Source organism: Rhineura floridana, chromosome 21, assembly GCF_030035675.1.
Source record: "Rhineura floridana isolate rRhiFlo1 chromosome 21, rRhiFlo1.hap2, whole genome shotgun sequence".
NCBI lineage: Eukaryota > Metazoa > Chordata > Lepidosauria > Squamata > Rhineuridae > Rhineura > Rhineura floridana.
The window spans coordinates 10,688,786-10,714,470 of record NC_084500.1 but is presented as its reverse complement, the minus strand read 5'-3'; the positions used below and the strand labels follow the sequence as shown (position 1 = coordinate 10,714,470).

The 25,685-nt window shown below is 47.0% G+C and overlaps 1 protein-coding gene across 8 annotated transcripts in view; it reads left to right on the top strand.

Moving 5' to 3' along the window:
* Nucleotides 1-25,685, top strand: part of SGSM2 (small G protein signaling modulator 2) — a 126,175-nt gene that overhangs the window by 52,278 nt on the left and 48,212 nt on the right. For 4 of the 8 annotated variants that reach the window (XM_061604937.1, XM_061604939.1, XM_061604935.1 and 1 more), the window contains exons 3-6: nt 10,936-11,098; nt 18,102-18,266; nt 23,314-23,381; nt 24,531-24,676. In XM_061604937.1, coding sequence (XP_061460921.1) covers nt 10,936-11,098; nt 18,102-18,266; nt 23,314-23,381; nt 24,531-24,676 — 542 coding nt within the window. The remainder of the gene's footprint in view (nt 1-10,935; nt 11,099-18,101; nt 18,267-23,313; nt 23,382-24,530; nt 24,677-25,685) is intronic. The other 4 variants (XM_061604938.1, XM_061604936.1, XM_061604941.1 and 1 more) reach the window with 2 other exon arrangements.

The following is a 25,685-nucleotide window of genomic DNA, read 5'->3' as shown; positions in this document are numbered from 1 at the left end:
AATCCTCACGGAGTGGAAAGTGGCAAGATAGGATTGATTAAAACAATGTTTCAAAGGCAGGGAAAGCTCTGTTCAGAGAGTCATGAACTAGCAACGCCTGGAATTCAGGGCGGTGGGATGAAATGTTTTTTAAAAAAATCTCCCAGGGAAAGAACATGTCCTATGCCAGCTCTGTCCTAGACAAAATGATTTTATAAAGCAATAAGGGAGAGGCAAGCAAAATTGCATCAAGAAAAGTCCAATTAAGTCTCTTTTGTGCCATAATTGTCACCTAGAGTTATATTACATAGGAAAAATCCTCCTGACTGAGTCCGGGTTTTATTACCCTACATCTCTTTTCCTCCTTGATGCACGCGCCACTATTCCTACCGACGTGAGGCTGGTCGTTTGATATATGATTTCATTAGTTTCCCAGCCCATCTCCCTGGGCATTGCGCTGCCTCTATGACTTTCCCCACTGGTTCCATGGACATTTTGGTTTCCTTAATGTTCAGCATTAATTAGGCTGCGACAGTGGGGCAGCCCTGGTGACACCAGGGACGAAACAGTCCCAGATCCCGGTCTCTTTCTTTTCATTTAATCAAGGCAGCTGGCTGAGGATCCAGGATGGATTTCCAGTTTTAAATTTACCAGCTCCCTTGAGAACATAAGAAGAACCTGGCTGCTGGGTCAGGCCTAAGGATCAAGTCCAGCATCCTGTTCTCACAATGGCCAACCAGATGCCCATGATGGGAAGCCTGAAACCAGAACTAATGTAATTAAATAAATAAATAAATAAAAACTAAAGCACCACAGCAACTCTCCCCACTTGTGGTTCCCAGAGACTGATATTCAGAGCCTCAGACACTGGAAGTAGAACATAGTCATCAGGGCTTGTAGCCCATGAAAGCCTTGTCCTCCATCAATAATGCTGGGAAAAACAGAAGGAAGTAGAAAAAGAGGAAGGCCAAACAAGAGATGGATTGATTCCATAAAGGAAGCCATAGACCTGAACTTACAAGATCTGAACAGGCTGGTTCTTGACAGATGCTCTTGGAGGTCACTGATTCATAGGGTTGCCATAAGTTGTAATCGACTTGAAGGCACATAACAACAACAAAAGTTGCATACAGAAAACTAGTTCTCTCCTTCATGGGAAAGGCTGCGTAGTTCAGTGGTTAGAGCATCAACTTTGCATGCAGAAGGTCCCAGGTTTGATCCCTGGCATCTCCAAGTCAGGCTGGGAGTGTCTCCTGCCTGAAGGCCTGGGAGAACTGCTGCCACTCAGTGTAGGCATTACTGAGCTTTATGGACCAATGGGTCTGACTCAGCATACAGCAGTTTTCTGTGTTCTTAACATGTTTCTTTTCTACATGGAGGGTAGTTTAATCTTGACAGATCAGCTTTATGACAACAACTTTCCATGTAATTTCCATGTAATTTCCATGAAAGCAAGCCGTAGAATCATAGAGTTGGAAGGGGCCTAGAAGGCCATCGAGTCCAAACCCCCTGCTCAATGCAGGAATCCAAATTAAAGCGTAAGTCAGGTCTCAGTGAAGTGGTAATCTTGTGCCTGGGCTGGACTCTTGCAGGCTACAAGTGAGGGCTTGCAAGATTGAATGCTCCTCGATATTAAAAAGACACAGAACAACCTTCCACCTAGAAGACCAGTGTGTCTGGAAAAAGGCTAGATAACAACCCTTCTGCCTGACATGCTAGCTTTCTATATGCAATGCAGAATTATTTCTACAGAGTGTTCAGTCATGCGGGTCTTAAGGGGTATAGCCCAGACACAGGTTTACTATCTCCAAAGTAGGTCAATGTTGTTGACAGTTTTGCGTGCAAAGAAATAGCCATCTCGAACATTATAGCTACTAAATCACTCTCTTCCTCTGTTCTGCTCCCTTCCCTTCAGCCATTTCCACCCTGATCCCCACAGCATTTGTGGTTTTACCATCCTATTAAAACCACCTCTGGATTTACATAAAAAAGGAACTGCAGCTGTTTGTCTAGTGTGGAAAGTGCTAAAGGATGAGTTGGATTTCAAAGTCATAAAATGATGATATCTGCTCTGTCGTGTGCCCTGGCCAACAAACATTTGAACCACAAATCTATGATTTTGGCCAGGGTCTGTTTACAATCATCCCAGAGTGCAGGACATGGAATAATGGGCTCAAGTGACAGGAAGCCAGATTTCAAGTGAACATCAGGAAAAACTTCCTCACTGTTAGAGGGGTACAACAATGGAACCAATGACAGAGGGAGGTGGTGGGCTCTCCAACACTGGAGGCATTCAAGAGGCAGCTTGATGGACAGCCACCTGTCAGGTATGCTTTAAGTTGGATTCCTGCATTTAGCAGAGTGTTGGATTTGATGGTCTTATAAGCCCCTTACAACTCTACAATTCTATGATTCTATGATTCTCCATTTGCACCAGTTTTTTCATTTACTTAATTATGTGAAATAATCAGTAAGAGAGTGTAGAGAATTAGTATCTTATATGGCTGCCAGAATCATATATTCAAAAAAGTGAAGACAAGTGGGTATGCCTTCTGTCAAAGAGAAATACCTTCTATTTGTCTTGGGGAAGGGCCCTAGCTCAGTCGTAGAGCCTCTGCTGTGCATGCAGAAGATCCTGATTCAGTCCCCAGCATCTCCAGGTAGGACTGGGAATGCATGTACTCAGTTGGAATCCTGGAGAGCCGCTGCCAGTCAGTGTAAGCTGTACTGAGCTGGATGGGCCAATGGTCTGATTCAGTATAAAGCAGTTTCCTATGTTCCTAAAGAATGGTACAAGGAAGTTTGGGCATTTGCCAGATTTCAGCTGAACACCAGGAAAAACATCCTAACTGTTAGAGCAGTACAACAGAGGGGCCAATGACCTAGGAAGATGGTGGGCTCTCCAACACTGGAGGCCTTCAAGAGACAGCTGGACAGCCACCTGTCAGGTATGCTTTAATTTGGATCCCTGCATTGAGCAGGAGGTTGGACTTGATGGCCTTATAGGCCCCTTCCAACTCTATGATTCTATGCTACAATGGCAAAAATAACTCGCATGTCTTAGAAGCAACAAAGGAGAACTCAGATGAGATACTTTTAGAAGGAAACGGATACATTTTATTCCTTGTAACAGAATTAGGAAATATATATTAAATATAAATTATGGATTTACGGTATCATGGTTGTAAGCACCAGTGCTTCTTCTACTGGGGGTCAATATTATAATGTTTGTTTCGTTTTGGGCCATGGGTTCTGTTGCTGCTGTATATTTCTCGTAGATTTCCATAGTCCTAAATCAAATTGGGGAAATACAGTGAAATAAATTGATATGTCTTACAGTGTTTAAAAAGTGGAAAAATAGAGACAGACACCAGAACAGTACGGGGGGGAGGGGGGACAGTGGTACCAGCCAAATGGAGTCTTTTGAGAGGGGCATCGACTGTGAGTTATGAAATTTCCCAAGGGCCAGCCGGTGGGTGAACCAGTAGGCCATTGCCTTTCCTCAACTGCCATTTTACCTTTTATCTCAGTCCGTAGCTGGCTTCGCAAAACCACTTAGGAATATAGGAAGCTGCTTGACGTCAAGTCAGGTCATTGGTCCATCTAGCTTGGTATTGGCTACACTGACTGGTAGCAGCTCTCCAGGATTTCAGGCAGGGGGCCTTTCGTAGCCCAACCATGAGATGCCATTGGGGATTGAACTGGGGACCTACCACTGTACGATGGGCCTTTCTCAGAATTTAGGAAGCTGCCTAATCCCACGTCAGGCCACTGCCTGGTCTAGCTCAGTGCTGTTTGCTTTGGCTGGTAGCAGCTCTCCACGGCTTCAGGCAGGGAGTCCTGATCAAGGAATGGTTCTGCCGCAGATATTGCAAGTCTCTCTCAACTTCCACTTGGAGATGTTGGGGAATGAACTTGGGGCCTTCTGCATGCCAAAGCATTTGCTCTTAACTACCGACTTATGAATTTTCTCCTCTATGAGGTGGCCTTGCTGTGACCATCAAAGGTCTAAATTCGGTTACACTAAAACCACAGATGCTATGCTTGAAAAAAGTGGATGGGTCTTTTATTGCAGGATTTTTGCAAAATGATGCACCTGAGGGCTGAAGTTAAGACCACCTCCACACCTTACACTTAGAGCAGGAAGATACCACTGTATCCTCCCCTCATAAAGCTACAATTCCCAGAGTGGTTTAACCATTGATCCCTCTTCCCAGGGAACTCTGGAGGTCTGTGAAGGGAATAAGGGTCTCCTGAGACCTCTCATCACCCTTAACAAAGTACAGTTCCCAGGATTCTTTGGGGAAGGCCATGAGTTTTAAAATAGCATCATAGTGCTTTAAATGTATAGTGTGGATGTGGCCTTAAATGCTTCTCTTGCGACTGGTTTATTGGGGGGACCAGGATTCCACCCGAATCACCTCTGCAGTAACGGGGGCTTTCAGAAGAGGGTGTCAGAGACGGCGCTGACAATGAAATCACCCCGGATGCCAGCTGCCACTCTTACAGATGATGTTCAGCAGGTTCATCTGCTACGTTTGTTTCATTAATATTGATGGGCTTCTTTTAAAATTTTTGAAACAACAGCTGGCCACCACAAGTTATTCCTAAGCAACTCTTGGTGCCATGTCTCTTTCAGAGGCTTTATGAAGAATTTGGAAGCAGTGTGCTGCTGTTTGTGTGCTGGCTGTTCTGTTCAGTACAAGCTCTGCTCAATCCAGGGAACGCAATTCCAGATGCAAGTACAGCATCCCATGACGAGCGGCTGGCAAGCCTCTGCTTAAATGTTGCTTGAAAGGGAAGAGGATGAGAGCTGCTCACATCCTGAGGCAGTCTGTTCCACTGCTGAGCATTACCATTAGGAAGCGCTGTCTAAAGTTTAGCTGAATCTGCTCTCCTGCATTTTCTACCCATTACTTATCATAGAATAGTAGATTTGGAAGGGGCCTATAAGGCCATCAAGTCCAACCCCCTGTGCAATGCAGGAATCCAAATCAAAGCATTCCCGACAGATAGCTGTCCAGCTGCCTCTTGAATGCCTCCAGTGTCGGAGAGCCCACTACCTCTCGAGGTCATTGGTTCCATTGTCGTATGGCTCTAACAGTTAGGAAGTTTTTCCTGATGTCCAGTCTAAATCTGGCTTCCTGCAACTTGAGCCCATTATTCCGTGTCTTGCACTCTGGGACGATCGAGAAGAGATCCCGGCCCTCCTCTGTGTGGCAACCTTTCATGCACTTGAAGAGTGCTATCCTATATCCCCTCAGTCTTCTCTTCTCCAGGCTAAACATGCCCAGTTCTTTCAGTCTCTCCTCACAGGGCTTTGTTTCCATTCCCCTGATCATTCTCGTTGCCCTCCTCTGAACCGGTTCCAATTTGTCTGCATCCTTCTTGAAGTGCGGAGACCAGAACTGGACACAGTATTCAAGATGATGTCTAACCAGTGCTGAATAGAGGGGAACTAATACTTCATGCGATTTGGAACCTATATTTCTGTTAATGCAGCCTAATATAGCATTTGCCTTTTTTGCAGCCACATAGCACTGTTGGCTCATATTCAGCTTGTGATCAACAACAATTCTAAGATCCTTCTAATCCTGCCTTCTGGAGCAACAACAAATAGATCTACTCCATCTTCTGCCTGAGACAGCCCTTCAGATATTTTGAAGACTGTGTTCATGTCCACTCCATGCCGTCTCCAGGCTAAATAAACCCAACTCTTTCAATCATTCCTCATAGGACAATTTCCAGGCCCTTTATATTGCTGGTTGCCCTCTCTAGGTTGTCAGTGCCGTCTTTCAATGCGGCACCCAGGACTGGACACAAGAATCCTGTCTGTTTCTATTTCAGGAAGCAAGACTTGTATTTTTTTTTTCTTAGAGACTTTCCCAGTGTTCTATCCTCTTTTAATGTAATCGCTACAGTTGCACATCCTGGATAATCATATAATCTTGCTGCAGTTACCCCATTTCCTGCATTTAAAAAAAAATCCAGCATGGACAGTACTGCTTGAGCGAGATATCGCTACAGACAGCCAGGTGGTCTGGACAGTTGGGAATTATCATGATTTAGGCCACTGTTCAGGCTGCAGGCTGTCAATCATTTTTTAAAAATCCCTTGATTTTGATGAGTAGGGCTGCCATTTTTAAAACAATTAAGAATGGACAAATCTGTTAATTTCAGTTTCTCATTTTTCTAGTGTTCATTCTCTACATTTCTATGGCAGTTTGAATTTTTTTAAAAAAAATCCTCATTGACATTCATCAGCATTTTAAAGCCAATTTCTTCTAATATACACATTTTATATGCCATTTTGCCTGCTGAACACATGTTTGCAATTTCCCCCAATATAGTTTGTTTTGTATGGTATTTTCATAAAAAATGCGTGTTTATGCACACTTCCCACATTTTTGTACACATTTTTGTAGACAGTATTTGGTTGGAGAACTGCATCACAGAATGCAGAGACATGCAAGGGTTGCTGTGTTTCAGCTCACATTGTTTCATAAAGTCCAAATTTGGTAAATTCATTACTTTCATAAATAATGAGTGGGCAGCCGCTATCTTAGGACAGATATTCCTCTCTCCATCTCATATAGGAGGGAAGTGCAGGGTCCCTTTGTGATAGTAACAGCAACACACCCTTCCCCTTTTTTTTCTTTTGCTGCTGGGCTGAGAATCAGATCCTTGCTAATGCCTTCCCCCACAACAAGAGATGTCCCTAGGAGCCAATCAGCATGAAAGGGGGAAAGTGTTAGCTACTGAGAAGAGTCTTCTCAGTGGCTGACTCACCTCCTTTCACTCTGATTGGCTCCAATCAGCAGGAAAGGACAAGGAAGCATGTTAGAACACTCGTTTCACTCCCCTTTCACTCTTAGGACACTGGAGACATAGTATTTTTCTACAATAAATTTAATTTGTGAAATTTGAAGAGGGCATGCAGCCTGAGAGAATAGAAGGTTTGCCATTCACTTGGCTTCTCCTAATATTGGGGCAATCCTTGAAATTCTGTGTATTTATTTATTACATTTATCTCCTGTCCTTCCTCTAGGGAGTTCAGGATGGTATCTGTGGGTCCCCCCACTTTAAAAATTCTCACAACAACCCTGTGGGGTGGGGTCAGCTGAAAGAAAGAGAAACTGACTTCCATGGTTGCCAAATTGAGCTTCATGGCCAAGTGGAGATTTAAACCTGGCTGTCCCTGATCCTAATATGACCCTCTGACCACTAATCCACTTACTCAAAAAGGCGAGTAAAAGGCGACATGATAGAAGTGTATAAAACTATGCGTGGTTTGGAGAAAGAGGATAGAGAAAAATTTGTTTCTCTCTCCCACAACACTGGAACTTGGGGACATCCAATGAAGCGGAAAGTTGGAAGAATCACGACAGACAAAAGGAAATACTTTTTCACACAGCACAAATGGTGGGTTTCGCTCCCACAAGAGGCAGTGATGGCCAACTGCTTGGCTGGCTTTAAAAGAGGATTGGAGAAATCGTTGGAGGATGATAAGGCTATCACTGGCCACAATGGCTACGTTCTACCTCCACTCTCAAGAGGCGGCATGGGTCTGAATACCAGTTGCTGGAAACCGCAGGAGGGGCGAGTGCTCTTGTGCTCAGAGCCTGGGCGTGTGCTTCCCACAGAGGCATCTGGTGAGCCACTGTGAGAACAGCATGCTGGACTAGATGAGCCAACGGCCTGATCCGGCAGCCAGGCCGCTCTTCTGCTCTAATCCATTTAGCCAGCAAGCTGCGCATTCTGTTTTATTCTTTTCTTTTTGGTTCTGATATATATTTTCCATTGAGCTCATCAGGGAAGGTGGGAACAGCAGTCGCGGACAGGCTGTGTGTGGGAAGCCTGGAAGGTGAAAAAGCCACGTGACCCTTCTCTCCCGCCCACACAGGTGCTGGCTGCAATCTGGTGCTTGTTCAGCAGGCACGGATGCCATATCCAGGCAGTGTGTGCAGCCGAAATGGAATTAACATGTACGCAGATCGGCTGTTCCCTGGCAGCAAAATAAGATATTTTAGTGAGACTCAAGCAGGGGTGTGCGTGGTTGAGATCTTATGGCAACATAAGGGTTGTCATAGAATTACAGAATAGTAGAATTGGGAGGGGCCTCTAAGGCCATCAAGTCCAACCCCCTGCTCAGTGCAGGAATCCAACTGAAAGCATCGCGGATAGGTGGCTGTCCAGCTGCCTCTTGAACGCCTCCAGTGTTGGAGAGCCTACCACCTCCCTCGGTCATTGGTTCCACTGTTGTACTGCTCTAACATTTAGGAAGTTTGTCCTGATGTTCAGCCGAAATCTGGCTTCCTGCAACTTGAGCCCATCATTCTGTGTCCTGCACTCTAGGACAGTCGAGATCCCGGCCCTCCTCTGTGTGACAACCTTTCAAGTACTTGAAGAGTGCTATCATATCTCCCCTCAGTCTTCTCTTCTTCAGGCTAAACATGCCCAGTTCTTTCAGTCTCTCCTCATAGGGCTTGGTTTCTAGTCCCCTGATCATCCTCGTTGCCCTCCTCTGAACCTGTTCCAGTTTGTCTGCATCCTTCTTGAAGTGCGGTGTCCAGAACTGGACACAGTACTCAAGATGAGGCCTAACCAGTGCCGAATAGATGGGAACCAATACTTCACACGATTTGGAAACTAGACTTCTGTTAATGCAGCCTAAGATGAAGCTACAAGACATGCACAGCATGGAAATGAGACAGTATATCTGCAGGTGCAAATGTTATTGAAAGAGGGGTCATGTGTGACCACCTTGATGCCGTCATGAGCACGGCACACCATAAAAAGGACGTCTGGAGGGGGCGTGTGCTTCTTAAAGTGTTTAGTACGCCATTGGCGCTTAGCGCTATGAGTCACAGAAAGATTTCCCCCCAAAAGATGTGGGATTCCCCCCTCTCCACACACACTTTGCTTTGAATGAAGTCTGATGTTTTTTCTCCTGCTTCCTGAAATTCTCCACCCTGGTGGGAATGTAAAGACTCGGTATTTTTCCACTGCTTTCCTCTGAATGTTCTGAAATTGGTCAGTCAGTGAGTGAGGTGTTCAGCCATTCTAAAAAGCATAATAAAACCTATTTTTCCAATGAATCATGATTCTTCTCTCTCTCTCCCCCCACCCTCCTTTTTTAAAAGCTGCAAAATGCTAGTTTCCATCCCCAGAGGTTGCTCACAGTAACTGACACAGGCAAATGTAAGCTCTTGTGGTCAGGTCAATCCGGAAAAGATGTAATCCACATTATTTTTTCTGGGTGTTTTTTTTGAGAAGTCTGTATATTGGAACATTGATGGGTGGGGCTGTCTTTGAGCCTTCCATCCTCTCTGCGAAGGCCTTTTCCTTTTTAAAAATTTAACCACTGTATCGACTGGGTTTGATCATGGATGAAACACTCCATGGGTGTTAAGTGCCCAGATTGCTGTGCCGTTAGTCCAATTGATAGCTACAAAATTCGACTGGTGGGCATTTTCTGAAGTGATGAGATAACTCATCATAAGGCTGGGGGGGAGCTGCATTCAGCTTTCAGTAATTTTACAAGCTTATTATATTTCAAAGTGCTTTATCGATGCTGCAAGAGTTGCAAACACTTCCTATTTCTGAGCAATCAAAAGCAGCAGGCCTTAAACTACCTTGCTCTAGGGATCTCATTCTGTTTTTCCTGGTCTCTTGGGGAACTGTGTTGCATGAGATTCTGGGATGGGATTTTGGGCAGATCAATTTAGGGAATGGACTTTTGAATGAACACACGCAAAATTGACAGGGACTGGACATAGACTGTTCCCTTCATCCGTAGTCTGAATTCCTGATCTCTAGTCACCCAGAGTTGATCCTGGTTTGTGTGCACAGGTCACACACCCTTGCATGGCTTGTGGGGTGCAGTAGGCAATTGACTCCTCCCCCTGAGCAACTATTTTGCAGCCTAGGCACTGCCGTCCATGTGCCAGTAACCTCCAGGCTGGATTACTGTAATGCACTCTATGTGGGGCTGTCCTTGAGGCTGGACTGGAAGCTGCAGCTGTTACAAAATTGCCTCTACTCCACTGGGGCAGGATATTGGCAACATGTTACCCCACAGCTGAAAGAATTGCACTGGCTGCCAATTAGCTCCCGGGCTAAGTTCAAGGTGCTGGTGCTGGTTTATAAAGCCCTCGATATAGACCAGGATATTGGAAAAATTTTCTCTTGCATTATATCCGCTGCACTGTGCAGGCGAGGGTCTCCTGCAGATACATCAGATCAGGAGGTCAGTTGCTCAGAGGAGAGCCTGGATGGGAGTCCAGAGTCAGAGAGTTCAAGGGCCAGCTAAAGATCACCCCACAGTGAGTGGCTCAAGGGTTACGTGCCCTGCCACCTGTGCAGCCGTGGGCAAGCTGCATAGTCCCAGTTGCCCCCCAACGGGCAGTTATAGACAAGGAAGGGGCTGGCTTGTGCAGCTGTGGCAAGCTGAGCAGGCCCTAGCCAGCTGGGGAGGACCAGCTTCAGAGGGAGGCAATGGTAAACCCCCTCTGAATACCGCTTACCATGAAAATCACCGTAAGTCGGGATCGACTTGAAGGCAGCCCATTTCCATTTTAAAGACCTTCCGCTTCTAATAAACTGTTCCCACAGCAATCTTTCCCAGTCTGCATCCGTTTTGGAACTGTTTCAAAGATTTATAAAGTTGTTCTTGCCGCATTATTGCTTGTTAACAACAACAGGATAATCCCAACAATAAATAAATAATCCCATAATATTTTACACCTTGCTCTGGTTGGTGGACCACAGAGTCTATCCAAGAGATCTACAGTGAACTTGCGAAGCACCTGTTGGCCTCACTATTATTCTGAGAGTGTACATCCTAAAACATGCCGCAGCTGTGCTTATTGTGGACAAGAGTCATGCCAAGACTGCAGATCTCTGGAGTGGAGCGGAATATGCTTATTGTCACGTCATTCCTGTCTTTTCTTTCAGGGGTGGTGGAAGCATGCCTTCTGCACATGCTCAAGCGACGGGCGGCCGGCTTCCTGCGGACTGACAAGATTGCTGCCCTGTTCACCAAGGTGGGCAAGACGTACGATGTGGCAAGCGACATCTGCAGGAAGGCGCAAGACTTGCTGCAGCAGGTAGAAGGCAGGTGAGGGTTAACATCCACCTCCAAAGAGAGTCAGCGGAAGAACCCTGTTTGCATATCCCCTCCCCCAGTTAGAACTGCAGCATTTTTCTTTAAAAGACTGGAGTAACCCGATTTCTGCATACCGCACAGGCCTGGTGCCTGCGGGCGGTACCCTTGGGCAGTTGCCGGAGCCTCAGCACTCTAATAGGGCCCAGTGCTGATGCCTGCCCAGGGCCCTCTTTGAACAAAGCAAAACACTCTTTGAACAAAGCAAAACAGGAGGCCACCATCGTTGGGCAGTATTCAGTGCACTTGTTCACTGAGCACAAGGATTGATGCTTCTGCAATGGAACTTCCTCTCCTCTTCTGCCCCCATTTGTGTCCCTGCAGCTTCCCCAGATTTGGTCTGGGGGATGAAGGGAACGGCCAGAACAGACTGAGGGCAGCACACAGAGGGAGGCAAGTCATAAGAACATAAGAACATAAGAAGAGCCTGCTGGATCAGGCCAGTGGCCCATCTAGTCCAGCATCCTGTTCTCACAGTGGCCAACCAGGTGCCTGGGGGAAGCCCGCAAGCAGGACCCGAGTGCAAGAACACTCTCCCCTCCTGAGGCTTCCGGCAACTGGTTTTCAGAAGCATGCTGCCTCTGACTAGGGTGGCACAGCTCAGCCATCACGGCTAGTAGCCATTGATAGCCCTGTCCTCCATGAATTTGTCTAATCTTCTTTTAAAGCCGTCCAAGCTGGTGGCCATTACTGCATCTTGTGGGAGCAAATTCCATAGTTTAACTATGCACTGAGTAAAGAAGTACTTCCTTTTGTCTGTCCTGAATCTTCCAACATTCAACTTCTTTGAATGTTCACGAGTTCTAGTATTATGAGAGAGGGAGAAGAACTTTTCTCTATCCACTTTCTCAATGCCATGCATAATTTTATACACTTCTATCATGTCTCCTCTGACCCGCCTTTTCTCTAAACTAAAAAGCCCCAAATGCTGCAACCTTTCCTCGTAAGGGAGTCGCTTCTTCCCCCTGATTATTCCGGTTGCCCTCCTCTGAACCTATTCCAACTCTATAATATCTTTTTTGAGATGAAGCGACCAGAACTGTACGCAGTATTCCAAATGCGGCCGCACCATAGATTTATACAACGGCATTATGATATCGGCTGTTTTATTTTTAATACCTTTCCTAATTATCGCTAGCATGGAATTTGCCTTTTCCACAGCTGCCACACACTGGGTCGACATTTTCATTGTGCTGTCCACTACAACCCCGAGGTCTCTCTCCTGGTCGGTCACCGCCAGTTCAGGCCCCATGAGGGTATATGTGAAATTCAGATTTTTTGCTCCAATATGCATAATTTTACACTTGTTTATATTGAATTGCATTTGCCATTTTTCCACCCATTCACTCAGTTTGGAGAGGTCTTTTTGGAGCTCTTCGCAATCCCTTTTTGTTTTAACAACCCTGAACAATTTAGTGTCATCAGCAAACTTGGCCACTTCACTGCTCACTCGTAATTCTAGGTCATTAATGAACAAGTTGAAAAGTACAGGTCCCAATACCGATCCTTGAGGGACTCCACTTTCTACAGCCCTCCATTGGGAGAACTGTCCGTTGATTCCTACTCTCTGCTTTCTGCTTCTTAACCAATTCCTTATCCACAAGAGGACCTCTCCTCTTATTCCATGACTGCTAAGTCCGTGGTGTACCTGTAAATCCTTGTGCTAATAGAATGAGTTACTTACCACCTTCTTGGATGTCTTTGTTTTTGAGGTTTCTCTGGAAGGCTGCTCACATTTTGTGGTGTTTGGGGTCATTCTCCCCCATAGAATCATAGAATGGTAGAGTTGGAAGGGGCCTATAAGGCCATCAAGTCCAGCCCCCTGCTCGAGGCATCCCTGACAGGTGGCTGTCCAGTTGCCTCTTGAATGCCTCCAGAGTTGGAGAGCCCACCACCTCCCTAGGTCATTGGGTCCATTGTTGTACAGTGACAGGAAGCTTTTCTTGATGTTCCTCCAAAATCTGGTTTCCTGTAACTTGAGCCCATTATGCACTCTGGGACGATCAAGAAGAGATCCTGGTCCTCCTTTGTGTGGCAATCTTTCAAGCACTTGAAGAAGGCTATCGTATCTCCCCTCAGTCTTCTCTTCTCCGGGCTAAACATGCCCAGTTCTTTCAGTCTCTCCTCATAGGGCTTTATTTCCAGTCCCCTGATCACCCTCGTTGCCCTCCTCTGAGTCTGTTCCAGTTTGTCTGCATCCTTCTTAAAGTGTGGTGTGCACTCATCCCTCTAATGCCCAAGAAGTGAAGTTCCAAGGCATGGGTGGGGGGCACTGGCTACTCCCTGCAGCTGCTGGCACAGTCAGAGGAAGCCCCCCGCAGACCTTCTATGAACTTATATGGAGAAAGAACAATGACGCTGCAATCAGGAAAACAGTGGCGGTGGTTTTGGCCGTATGAGTGTGTGAGAGAAGTGGAGTGGAGGATGCAATTGCTCTAGCTTCTCAGATGAGGCTGCAACTCAGTGATAGAGAGCAGCCCCTGCCTAAAACCCTGGACTGAGCTAGATGGATGAACAGTGTGATTCAACATATCGCAGCTTTCTGTGTTCTTAAACTTATAGAGAAGGGCTGTAGCTCAGTGGCAGAGTGCCTGCTTTGCACACAGAAGGTCCCAGGTTCAATCCCTGGCATTTCCAGGTTGAGCTGCCTGAAACCCTGGAGAGCCACTCCCACTTTGTGTCAACAGTGTGTAGCCAGGTGGACGGCCGTTAGTCTCACTCTGTATATGGGACCTACTTATGCTCCTCTGACTGTTGTCCAAAGCGGCCAAGGTGGTGTTCTCTGAGGCTTGTTCCTGCTTTAGCCCAGAATCCCCTGGAAACAGGCTGTCCTCGATGCTGATTGTTTGGCCTAGGTGCTGATTGTTTGGCCCTGACCCCAAACACATGATCACAGTGTACATGTGCGTCCACACTCATCCTAAAGACGTTACAAAAGACTCAGTCTTTCTTTTTCCCTTTTCAGGTCACCTTTAAGAAACCGGGAGAACGTAGTCAGGAGTTTCAGCTATCAGACAGCGCTTCTATCTTTCCTCAGGTCATTAGTTCATGTCAAGTGAGAATAAGATGGGGATGTCCAGCCTTTGATTATCTGGTGCCTTCTGGATGTTTTGGACGACAGCTCCCATCAGCCCCAGCCAGCACAGCCATGTCAACTGGCGCTGGTGGCAGCTGCCTTCCAAAATATCCGGAAGGCTCCAGATAATCAAAGGCTGGACCAGACAAATAACGTTTTTCTTTTCCTTTCCTTGGTCTGGCTGATTCAAGGAAGGAGAAAAGTATTTTTGATGGATTTTTTTTCTGTCTAACCCCTTCCACCCTGCAAACCTCTCTGGTCTAAGCTCCTTTGCCCATGTCAATGGGGCAGTGGAAATGCTTTTTGTTCCCCCTGCTGGTTCATTCTCCTGTCACCTATTTGCTTTGGCACTATTTCAAAGACAAGCAAATTAGGTCTTCTCTTAGCTTGGAAACAGTTCTTCCAGGCTATGCACGGGCACAAAGTTGGCATAACTACATCGCAGGGTTATGCAGCCAATAAGATTTGGCTATGTGACGATGCATCAAAGCCAATTGGGAGTGAAGCCAATTCTTCCTGGATCGCTTTGAGCACCTCGCCCACAGTACCTCGCCCACAGGCAGCAGCAGGGGGAGGGGAGGCCCTCTCCCTCATAGCCACCCTCCAGTCCTTCAGTGGCAATCTCAGGGCTTGGGTGGGCTCATATGGGAAGCGGTGATCATTTAGATACCACGTTGTTTATTTGCTCTGTGTTCTTTTCAAGGCTCAGGTTAGTTCGCCTAGATCTGTCTTTTACCCAAAGCAAAGTGTGTATGACCACACTGTTTGGATTGGAACAGGGCAAGGATGATCTATGGGAGGGGGAAAGAAGTAATTAGAGAGGGTGGCCCCCATAGCAATAGCTCAAAAATCTAAATGTGCCCATGGGCCTAAAAAGGTTGGCAACCCGTGTTGGTCTATCTTTAACCTCAAAGAACAATCACATTCTTTTTGATCAGTTGAGGGTGTCCTATTGCAGAACAAGTGTAGGCTGCATCTAGCCACATGATGGATAGCCTTTATCAGTTTGTATTGATGGGGGGGGGCAGGGCTGACAAAAAGATCCTTGGCATAAGAATAAGAGCAGGCCCCTTCAATGGGGAAGTCTTGGCAGATACGCACAGGAGCTAGAGGACAGCAACCTTGAAGAGGAGCAGTAAGAAACGCTGCAAGGTGCTTGTAGCCCTGCTGCACAGACCGTTAGAAGCTCTGCCTAGCCCTAATGCAATTCTTTGAGATTTTTAACTGGAGACATTTTCTTTTGCCACACAAAGGACTAGAAACTTGAGTGTTGGGTTTGTTTGTTTTCAGTCCAAAGCTGAGCGTCTGAAGAAGCAGAATTGCACGCTCAGATTTGGTCATAACCTGCTCAAAGCAAGAGAAACGATATCATTTGTGAATTAGGGTGTTGTGGTTTTTTGTTTTTTGTTTTTGCAATGGCTCCTTAATAGTGACTTGGCACCCCGGCCCTTCCTTTTGCGTCCCTTTCAGGCGGGCTAATTCCGTGCATTAGCATGCCTACATATGTGGCACCGGCGCCTTGGTTGTCACCTGTCATAGTCTGTGAAAGGCGCTTGAATCATCCCTGCAGCGTTTGCGTCTCTCAGGCCAGGGAGGGGGAAATGGTGGGAGGCAAACGTTCAATAAGCTGTTACGCCTGCTCAAGAAGGCTGCCTTCGCTTCTTTTTAAAAAATGGTATGCTGGGAAGAAGTAAGCAGATTTTGTTGACGGAGCAAAAACGCAACTGGCAGCTTCTCGATGGAGCCCACTAAGCTAGGCCCGTGAAGCAGACGGGGCTTTTAGTTCAGGATTTTTGTAAAATGTTGCTTCTGAGAGCTGACGCTAATGTCACATCCGCACCTTACATTTCAAGCAGTATGATGCCGCTGTAAACAGTCCTGGCTTCCCTGCCCAAAGAACCCTGGGAACCGTAGTTCATTAAGGGCATTGCGAGGTGTTAGGAGACCCCTATTCCCTACAATTCCCAGAATGGTTTAACAATCCAACCTTTTCCCCAGGGAACTCTGGGAATTATAACTTTGTGAGGGGAGTCATCTAACAGCACCCTTAAACTACAGTCCCCAGGATTCTTTGGGGGGGGGAGCCATGACTGTTCAACATGGCATGATTCTCTTTGAACTGTAAGGTGCAGATGTGGCCTTAGTGTCTAATGGCAAGCACAAGGCTAGGAATTCAGGCAGATGTGTGGGAAGATGAACAGGGGCAGGGAACCTGTTGCACCATAACTCCCATCATCCCTCACGGTTGGCAATGCCAGCCGGGCTGATGGGAGTTAGAGTTCAGTAACATCTGGAGAGCCATAGATGTTTCCTACCCCTGGCGTACGGAAAGCACCATAAGTGCAGTGGCGGAGAGCAAACCTACCATTCATAAGTACACGAGAAGAGCCTGGCTGCTGGATCAGGCCAGAGGCCCATCTGGTCCGGTGACCTGTCCTCACAGTGGCCAACTAGACGCAGAGCACTCTCCCCTCAGTAACTGGTGCTCAGAGGCATCCTGACTCTGACAGAAGAGGCAGAACATAGCCGTTGTGGCTCCTCGTTGTTGGCTGTCACTCCCGTTTGTGGGAGCGAACGCCATAATTTAACTTCGCACTGGACTGAAGAAGTACTTTCTCTCATCTGTCCTGAATCTTCCAACATTCAGCTTTGAGAAGAACGTCAGAAGGTCCCAAGTGCAATCCCTGGCACATATATAAATATATATTTTTTTAAATGAGAAAAAGGGATTGCAAAAATAAATTTCAATCATGGCTTATATATCCTCCATGCTGCTGGTGCTAATCCTATATACTAACTTGGCTCTTGGCGTGCCAGTCCTTGGCGCCACCCACAGTCAAGAGGGGAGTATCAGCCGCCTTAGAGGAACCTCAAGGGTTACAGGAGCACAACACCGCCACCTTTAAATAGCCCAGTGGAGTCTGAGGGCAAAATAGTCCAACGAGGGCTTCAGACCCCTCTGTGAGAACAGAGCTGTGGAAACTTTTTCAGCCCTCCCAGACAATCTTTTGAGGGCCACATGCCGGGGTGGGCAGGGCCAGAGGCAAGAGTGGGCAGAGCAATGAATGCAAATTTTACCTTTTCTGCAGTTGGTTGGTCTCTACACACACACACTCATCCTCCGCCCAGGCAAGCACGAGGCATCATCTGAGCTCAAAGGTGCGCCAGGCCGACGCACTCAGGCTGCAAAGCGGGGCCAGTGAGGGGGCTGCCTCTGGAGGGGACACCGCCTGGGGAGAGGCCAGAGGGCCAGATAAAGAGGCCTAAAGGGCCGCATTCAGCCCATGGTCTGAGGTTTCCCGCCCTTGTGTTAGAAGGAGGTACATCTTAGCAGCAAGGATCATCTAAATCCTGCACTCGTTCTGTGACTGGTGTAATGCAAACAATAAATACTGTGTCTTGTATTGGGCGCAGGTGAGCAATTGGGCCTAATTTTGTGCAGGTGACAGCAAATGAGAAAGGAGGTATCAGGGAGAGAGAGGTGGCCCTGCCCACTTTTGGTCCTGGCTCCACCCTCGTATTCAGCTCCAGAGGGTTAACTCCAAGGGATGTAGCTCTGGACAGAAGAAAAGTTGCCTATTGCTATCAGTACAACTAAGCATTGATATGATGACACTTTAACCGTTTTTTTTTCTTCCAAGGCTCACTCAAGCCTGCAGCATCAGGCCAGTGGCCCGTCTAGTCTGGCAGGCTCTTCTCACAGCAGCTAACCAGATGCCCCAGTGGGAACCCTGCAAGCAGGACCTGAGAACGGGGGCCAACTGGTATTGAGAAGCCATGGAAGCAGAGCACAGCCGTCAGGGTCAACAGCCACTACTAGCCTCTGTCCTCCATGCGTTTGTCTAGCCCCTTTTGAGCTGGGCTCTCTTTTTTTCTCTTCAGCAGGAAAGGGCAGCAGGTTGGCCAAGAATCCCTGAAGAGGCAAAGTTCGACAGCCAGCAAAGCTCCCGCTCTGACCCCGCAAGCCGTCAGGCACATCTGGGTGCGCACCGCTCTGATCGAGAGGGTGCTTGACAAGATCGTGCAATATATTGTGGACAACTGCAGGTAAGGAGAGGGCCAGAGTTGTTGTCATGAGCGGTGCATGCCATCGTTTTGACAAGCTGCCTGTGACCCAGTGATGGGGGACCTTTTTACTTACTTATTTAAGACAGTTATGTATCAGTTAATCACAAGCATTTCTAAGCAGCGTACATAAAAATAAGCCACACAGAGACTAAGCAATAAAAAATCCATCATCAAACCGAACATGACCTTAAAGTGCCTGCTGGCATAAGAAAGTCTTCGTCACATGCCTGAAGTCCAGCAAGGAGGGTGCCTGTCTAATCTCAGCCGGGAGCAAGTTCCACAGGCGCGGGCCCACAGCTTTGATGCACTTTGATGCATGGCTTCTAACAGTTAAGGGATGTGCATCTGAGCCATGCGGGAACCGCTAACAGAGACTCCCCCAAAGATCTCAGTGATCAGGCAGGGATATAAGGGATCAGGCCCTCTTCGAGGTATCCCGGACCAAGGTTGTTCGGGGCCTTGTAAATTACACTGAACCTGGCCCAGTATGGTATGGGCAGCCAGTGCAAGCTTTTGAGCAACAGAGTTATGTGCCAGCAGCAATCTGTCCTCATCAACAGTCTGGCCGCAGCATTTTGCGCCACCTGGAGCTTCTCGACCTGAGGGCCATGTTCTCTTGTTGTGTACCCTTCCAGGGGCCACCTGCAGGGGTGTAATCATCCAGGGTCTCAGGGGGTCTTAGACCCCTTACTTTTTTTGGGAGCAGGGTCCCAGCAGGATCCCTATCTCTCCAGCATCCTACGAGCCAATCAGTGAGAGGAGGTGAGTCAGCCAGTGAGAAGACTCTTCTTAGTAGCTAACCCTCTCCCCTTTCATGCTTATTGGCTCCTAGGGACATCTGTTGTGGGAGAAGGCATTAACAAGGATCTCATTCTCTGCCCAGCAGTAAAAAAGGGGGGCATGGCTGTGACTAACGTGAAGGGACCCTGCACTTCTGAATTTGCCACTACGCTACTGGCCACATGGCAGTGGTAGGTGAAGATTAAGGCAAAAGTGGATGGAGCAATGAATGTAAATTTCACCTTTGTACAGTAGGCTAGTTTCTATACACACACACCCCTTTCTATCCTCCACCCAGGCAAGCCAGAGGCACAATCAGTGCTCAAGGACACGTTCCAGCAAGGCACAAACACTGAAGAAGAGTGCAAAGCAGGACTGGTGAGGGGTGTGGCCTGGAGAGAGTCCCGATGGCCAGATGGAGAGGCTTGGAGGGCCGCATTTGGCCCGTGAGGTCCTCCAACCTACTCTAACCTGTTTTATTATGCTGTACACCGCCCTGGGAGCTTATTGCTATAGGGCGGTCTAAAAATGTAATAAAATAAATTAAATAAATAAATAAATAACCAGTCCATTTTTAATGCAGCGATGGCTGAGTGCACAAGCTTTGCATCTAGAAGGTCCCAGGTCCAATCCCCGGCAGCTTCACTTCAGAAAAGGATCAGGCAGCAAGTGATGAGAAAAGGCCTCCTCTCCGCCTGAGATCTCAAGTCAGCGCTGACTGTTTCAGCGTTCAGGTTATGGATATGGAGGTGCTGACTAGCTCGCTTACTTCTCAGCCCATCAATAAAATTAGACTGTCCACGACCCACATCGCAATGGACTTGTGAGGGTGGAAAGCGAGGCATGCCCTGCCCTTTGCCTTTATGATGTACTGTGCACAATAAGAAAAGTAATGGAAATGAGGAGAACAGCAACAGTGCAGTGGAAAGTCAGATCAGGGACGGAGACCATCTGTGGCCCTCTAGAAGCTGTTGGACTCCAATTCCTGTCAGCCCTAGCCAAGGGTGATGGGAGGGAGTCAACGGCATCTGGAGGGCCAAAAGTTCCCCATCTTTGGGTTAGAAGGACAATGCTGACACCCGCAGCTTGGGTCTCCACTGGTTAAAAGGACGTATGAAGTTGAGTAGGACCAGTGGCCCATCAAGCCCAGAAATGGCCAAGATGGTGCCTCCCAGATGCTATCCCAGCAGCCAACCTGGCCAGTGTTCAAGGAGGATGGGAACTGCACTCCAGCAACCTCTGGAGTGGGCTACTCCGATCTTGTCCAGCCCTGTGCATTCCAACTGGGCTTGGAAATAACATGTTTTTAACTGTTTTTCCTGATAATTATGTTTTTTTTGTAAACTGCTTAGAGGTTTTTCACAACCAATAAATTTTGTGTGGACTATAACTTTTGTTACACAAATTGAAAAAATAGGCAGCTTCAAGAGACCCCAGGCTGAAACCTTAGAGAGCCTCTGCCAGTCAGTGTGGCCAATACTGAGCTAGATAGGCGACGATATGAGTGTAAAGCAGCTTCCTGTGTTCTTCTGTTCTTGGCTCCACTTGGAGATGCCAGGGAGTTTGGAACCTGGAACCTTTTCAATGCAAAGCAGGAGCTCTGCCACTGAATGGGGGCAATTGTGCCCTGAAGATAAGATTCTGGTCCTCATTGTTCTAAATCTATCTATCTATCTATCTATCTATCTATCTATCTATCTATCTATCTATCTATCTATCTATCTATCTATCTATCTATCTATCTATTATACTTGTATACCGACCCATACCCGAAGCTCTCTGGGCGGTTTACAGTAACTAAAAACAAATACAATTTAAAATACATCTTTTAAAAAACAATTTAAAACACAATTTAAAAATTTAAAACAATATAAAACACATGCTAAAATGCCTGGGAGAAGAGGAAAGTCTTGACCTGGCGCCGAAAAGATAACAGTGTTGGCGCCAGGCACACCTCATCAGGGAGATCATTCCATAATTTGGGGGCCACCACTGAGAAGGCCCTCTCCCTTGTTGCCACCCTCTGAGCTTCCCTCAGAGTAGGCACCCGGAGGAGGGCTTTTGATCTTGAACGTAGTGTACAGGTGGGTTCGTATCGGGAGAGGCGTTCCATCAGGTATTGTGGTCCCAAGCCGTGTAAAGCTTTATAGGTCAAAACCAGCACCTTGAATTGAGCTCGGAAACATACAGGCAGCCAGTGCAAGCGGGCCAGAATCGGTTTTATATGTTTGGACCATCTGGTCCCTGTTACCAATCTGGCTACTGCATTTTGCACAAGCTGCATTTTCCGAACCGTCTTCAAAAGCAGCCCCAGGTAGAATGCACTGCAGTAATCTAATTTAGAGGTTACCAGAGCATGGACAACTGAAGCCAGGTTATCCCTGTCCAGATAGGGACGTAGTTGGGCCACCAACCAAAGTTGGTAGAAGGCACTCCGTGCCACCAAGACTACCTGAGCCTCAAGTGACAGAGATGATTCTAGGAGAGCCGCCAAGCTACGAACCTGCTCCTTCAGGGGAAGTGCAACCCCATCCAGGACAGGTTGGACATCCACCATCCGGTCAGAAGAACCACCCACTAGCAGCATCTTAATCTTGCCTGGATTGAGCCTCAGTTTATTAGCCCTCATCCAGTCCATTGTCGCAGCCAGGCACCAGTTCCGCACAAATAAAGAGGTGGTTTAGACAGGAACACAGGAAGCTGCCTTACCCCACATCAGACCATTGGTCCATTAACTCACTGTTGTCTACATTGACTGACCACAACTCTCCAGGGTTTTAGAGGGGGTATTTGCCAGATGTCAAGGGTTGAACCTGGGACCTTCTGCACTCAAAGCAGATGTTCTACCACTGGGCTATGGGCTTTCCACGCCTGGATCTTTGGGATGGGGGAAGTGCCTGGCAATTGTAACCTTTCTGCATGCTGAATATTGTTGCTGGTTTGTTCTTAGTGGGATATAATTTGTGCGGGCATATGTTCAAAAACAAAACAACCCTCCCCCCCCCCCCAGATGCAAAATGTGCTATTTGGAGAAGAAGACAGCATATTGAGAGCCTCAGCTTCCTTCCTTCCTTCCTTTCTTTCTTTTGAAAAAAAAGTTTATAGTCCTCATGAAATAAGTGCTCTGCTGCTTTGTGACGGTCCTTCCTCCATCCTAGCAGGAACCTTTGCAAGAAAGGCACCATCTATGCAGTCTATGTAGCTAGCTTCTCTAATGGGGTGTGTATTGTGGGAATAGGTAAGGGGGAGTTTTACCAGGACCCAACCAATATTTCTGGTTGGACGATGTCCCAGAAAGCCTGCCTGCTATGACGCACCCCCAAATATATGCATGAGAATGCTAATGCTGCCTTCACTTTTTTGGCTTGTGGACCAAGGCCACAAGGCAGTCAAGGCAGGCCTCTGTGTTGAATGTGCAGTCCACTGCTTCTTTTTTAAACTTGGAGAATATTCCTGGGCAGTGGGAATGACATCACCATTCCACGCACTCTTATGGGGGGAGAAGCAGGTCTTGGAACTCCTGCACCCTCTAGTGGCGCAATGGCATTATTTCCACACTGTGTGTCTTCATGGGGATGTAGAAAGCTGCCTTCTATCAGGTCAAAGTGTTTATCTTTCTTAGCCCACTATTATCTGCTCTGACTGGTAGCACTCTCCAGGATGTCAGGGAGAGAGAGAGAGAGGTCTCACGCATCGCCTACTAACGGATCTCCTTTTAATTAGGATTGCCCCTAGGACCCAGGTTCGATCCCTGGAATCTCCTGAGGTCGGGATGATGTGTGACACCTCTGTTGAACTGAAATCCTGAGAGCTGCTGCCTGTCAGAGTAGACTACACTGACCTTAAGGGGCAAATAATTTGCCAAGACACAAGGCAGGATCCTGTCGGAAAGATGGGCTGTGTCTCAGTGATAGAGCACCTGCTTTGCTTGCAGAAGGTCCCAGGTTCAATCCCAGGTAAGGCTGGGAGAGACCCTGCCTGAAACCCTGGAGAGCTGCTGCCAGTCAGTGTAGACAATATTCAGCTAGATGGTCCAGTGGTTTGACTCAGTATAAGGCAGCTTTCTCCAAAAGCCAACGTTGCTGGCTTTTTTCAACCCTTGCTCCATTCAAAAAGTGACCTCTGTTGTAAATCATCACCACCCTACGTAGGCTATCTTTCCACGCATTGCAACATTAATTACGTATGTGTTTCTTTTTAATTGAAAGTGGCTTTTTCTTCTTTTTGTTTTGTGGTTCTCTTCCAGCAAATATTATGAGAAAGAAGCTCTGTTGGCAGATCCGGTCTGTGGGCACATCTTGGCTTGCCTGCTGGGTGAGCATCTTTCAAACGTTATTTCTGCATGCCTTAGAATAACACTGTTTTGACAGTCCCCATGTGGTTTTTTGAAAGGCATTTGCACAAATGATGAACATGAGTCAGAAATGTGACGCTATGGCAAGAAAGGAAAGAAGAAGGGGGAGAGAATTAAGGCGATGTTAAGCAATGTGCCATCGCGGAGGCTGAGCTTATTATGCTCGGCGTCAAGGTTTGCAGGGTAAAAAAATTCAAAATAAAAAAAGCACCCAAGTTTTCATTTCTGGCATCAGAGGTGTGGATTATATTAAGCTGGGGGGCGAGGCTGTCCAGCCCTCCCAGATGTTAGCATAGCATCATAGCGTTGGAAGGGACCAGCAAGCATCCGTGACAGGTGGCTGTTCAGCTGCCTCTTGAAGGCCTCCAGTGTTGGAGAGCTCACCACCTCCCTAGGTCATTGGTTCCACTGTTGTACCTTTCTTACAGTTAGGAAGTTTTCCATGATGTTCAGTTGAAATTTGGCTTCCTGTAACTTGAGCCCATTATCCCATGTCCTGCATTCTGGGATGATCGAGAAGAGATCCCGGCCCTCCTTTGTTGGCAACCTTTTAAGTCCTTGAAGAGTGTTATCATATCTCCTCTCAGTCTTCATGCCCAGTTCTTTCACTCTCTCCACATAGGGCTTTGTTCCAGTCCCCAATCATCCTCATTGTCCTCCTCTGAACTCATTCCAGTTTGTCTGCATCCTCCTTAAAGTGTGGTGTCCAGAAATGGGCGCAGTACTCAAGATAAGGCCTAGCCAGTGCTGAATAGAGGGGAACCAATACTTCACATGATTTGGAAACTATACTTCTGTTAATGCAGCCTACAATAGCATTTGCCTTTTTTGCAGTCACATTGCACTGTTGGCTCATAATCAGCTTATGATCAACAACAATCCCAAGATCCTTCTCGCATGTAGTATTGCTGAGCCAACTATCCCCCATCTTATACCTGTGCACTTGATTTCTTTTTCCTAGGTGTAGAACTTTGCACTTATCTCTGTTAATTTTCATTCTGTTGTTTTCAGCCCAATGCTCCAGCCTATCAAGTTCCCTTTGAATTTTGTTTGAAAACAAAGACTCCCAGTTCTGTTCTCACTTTCCCCCCCCTTTGGTCTGTTTTCAGTTGGACCCTGTGCGCTTGAATACACCAAGCTGAAAACAGCTGACCACTTCTGGACAGACCCCTCAGCAGACGAGTTGGTTCAAAGGCATCGGATTCACGGAGCCCACAGCCGGCAAGATTCTCCATCCAAGCGGCCAGCGCTAGGAGTGGGTCATTTCTTCTCTCTGATGTAGTTCAGCCTTCATCAGCCTGGCATCTTCCAGACATACTGGACTATAATCCGTGCTGGCTGGGGCTGATGGGAGTTGTAGTCCACAACATCTGGAAGGTGCCTGTGTGGCAGAGATTGACAAAGATGATTTAGACTTCTAAAAATATTTATTTGGGGTGGTATCCAACTCCCTTGTTCGATCAGCAAAAGGATTTCTGCTTGCTCAGCGAGCTCCTTTGACTCCTCGCACATTCCCTGCACTCTCTCCAAATCAGCTCTGGAGGGATGGGGGAATCCCCCAAACAGATTTAGGGGGAATGTGGGGGGAGGAGAGGGGGAAGTTCCATTGCACAAGCAGAAATTTTTGCTGTGACAGAACGAGGGAGTTCTGTCTGGATTCAACATTTATTTTATAAAACTGGCATATACTGCTTTTCAACAGGGTTCATGATGATAAAATCTGATTTACAAGAGAATTATATTACCCTCACACATAAGTTGTGTTATGGGGCAAGGGATTCCCCCCTCCCAAAAACCACCAAGTTTCCCTCACTAACCCACCCATCGCTGGGATTACTTGAAGGAAAGGCACTTTCCTCATATAAATTATAACTGAATAATAGACTGGACTCCCAAGCACGTTTCCTTGAAATGCGAAGCCCATCAAAATCAACAGGATTTCCTTCAGAAGAAATAGGTTTTTGATGGGGGGGGTTGTTCCGTTGTTTCTCTTTCAGAAATCAAATATGTGGCAGTTCCCCCCCACACAAAAATGCACTTCCCCTCCCACCTTTTGCCACTACTGTTCTCTGAGTAATAGATCCAGAATACCAGGGGCTGTTGATAGTATCAGGTTCTTGCTTCTTGCTGTGCTCCCCTCAAAAGTTGTGACAGCTAAGTAGGAGAGGGGGAGAAATTCAGTTCACTTTGCATTTGAAAGTGGATCTGTCAAACACATTTCCTCACTCTCTTTCCATCACCTCCCTGTATCTCTCTCCGACCCT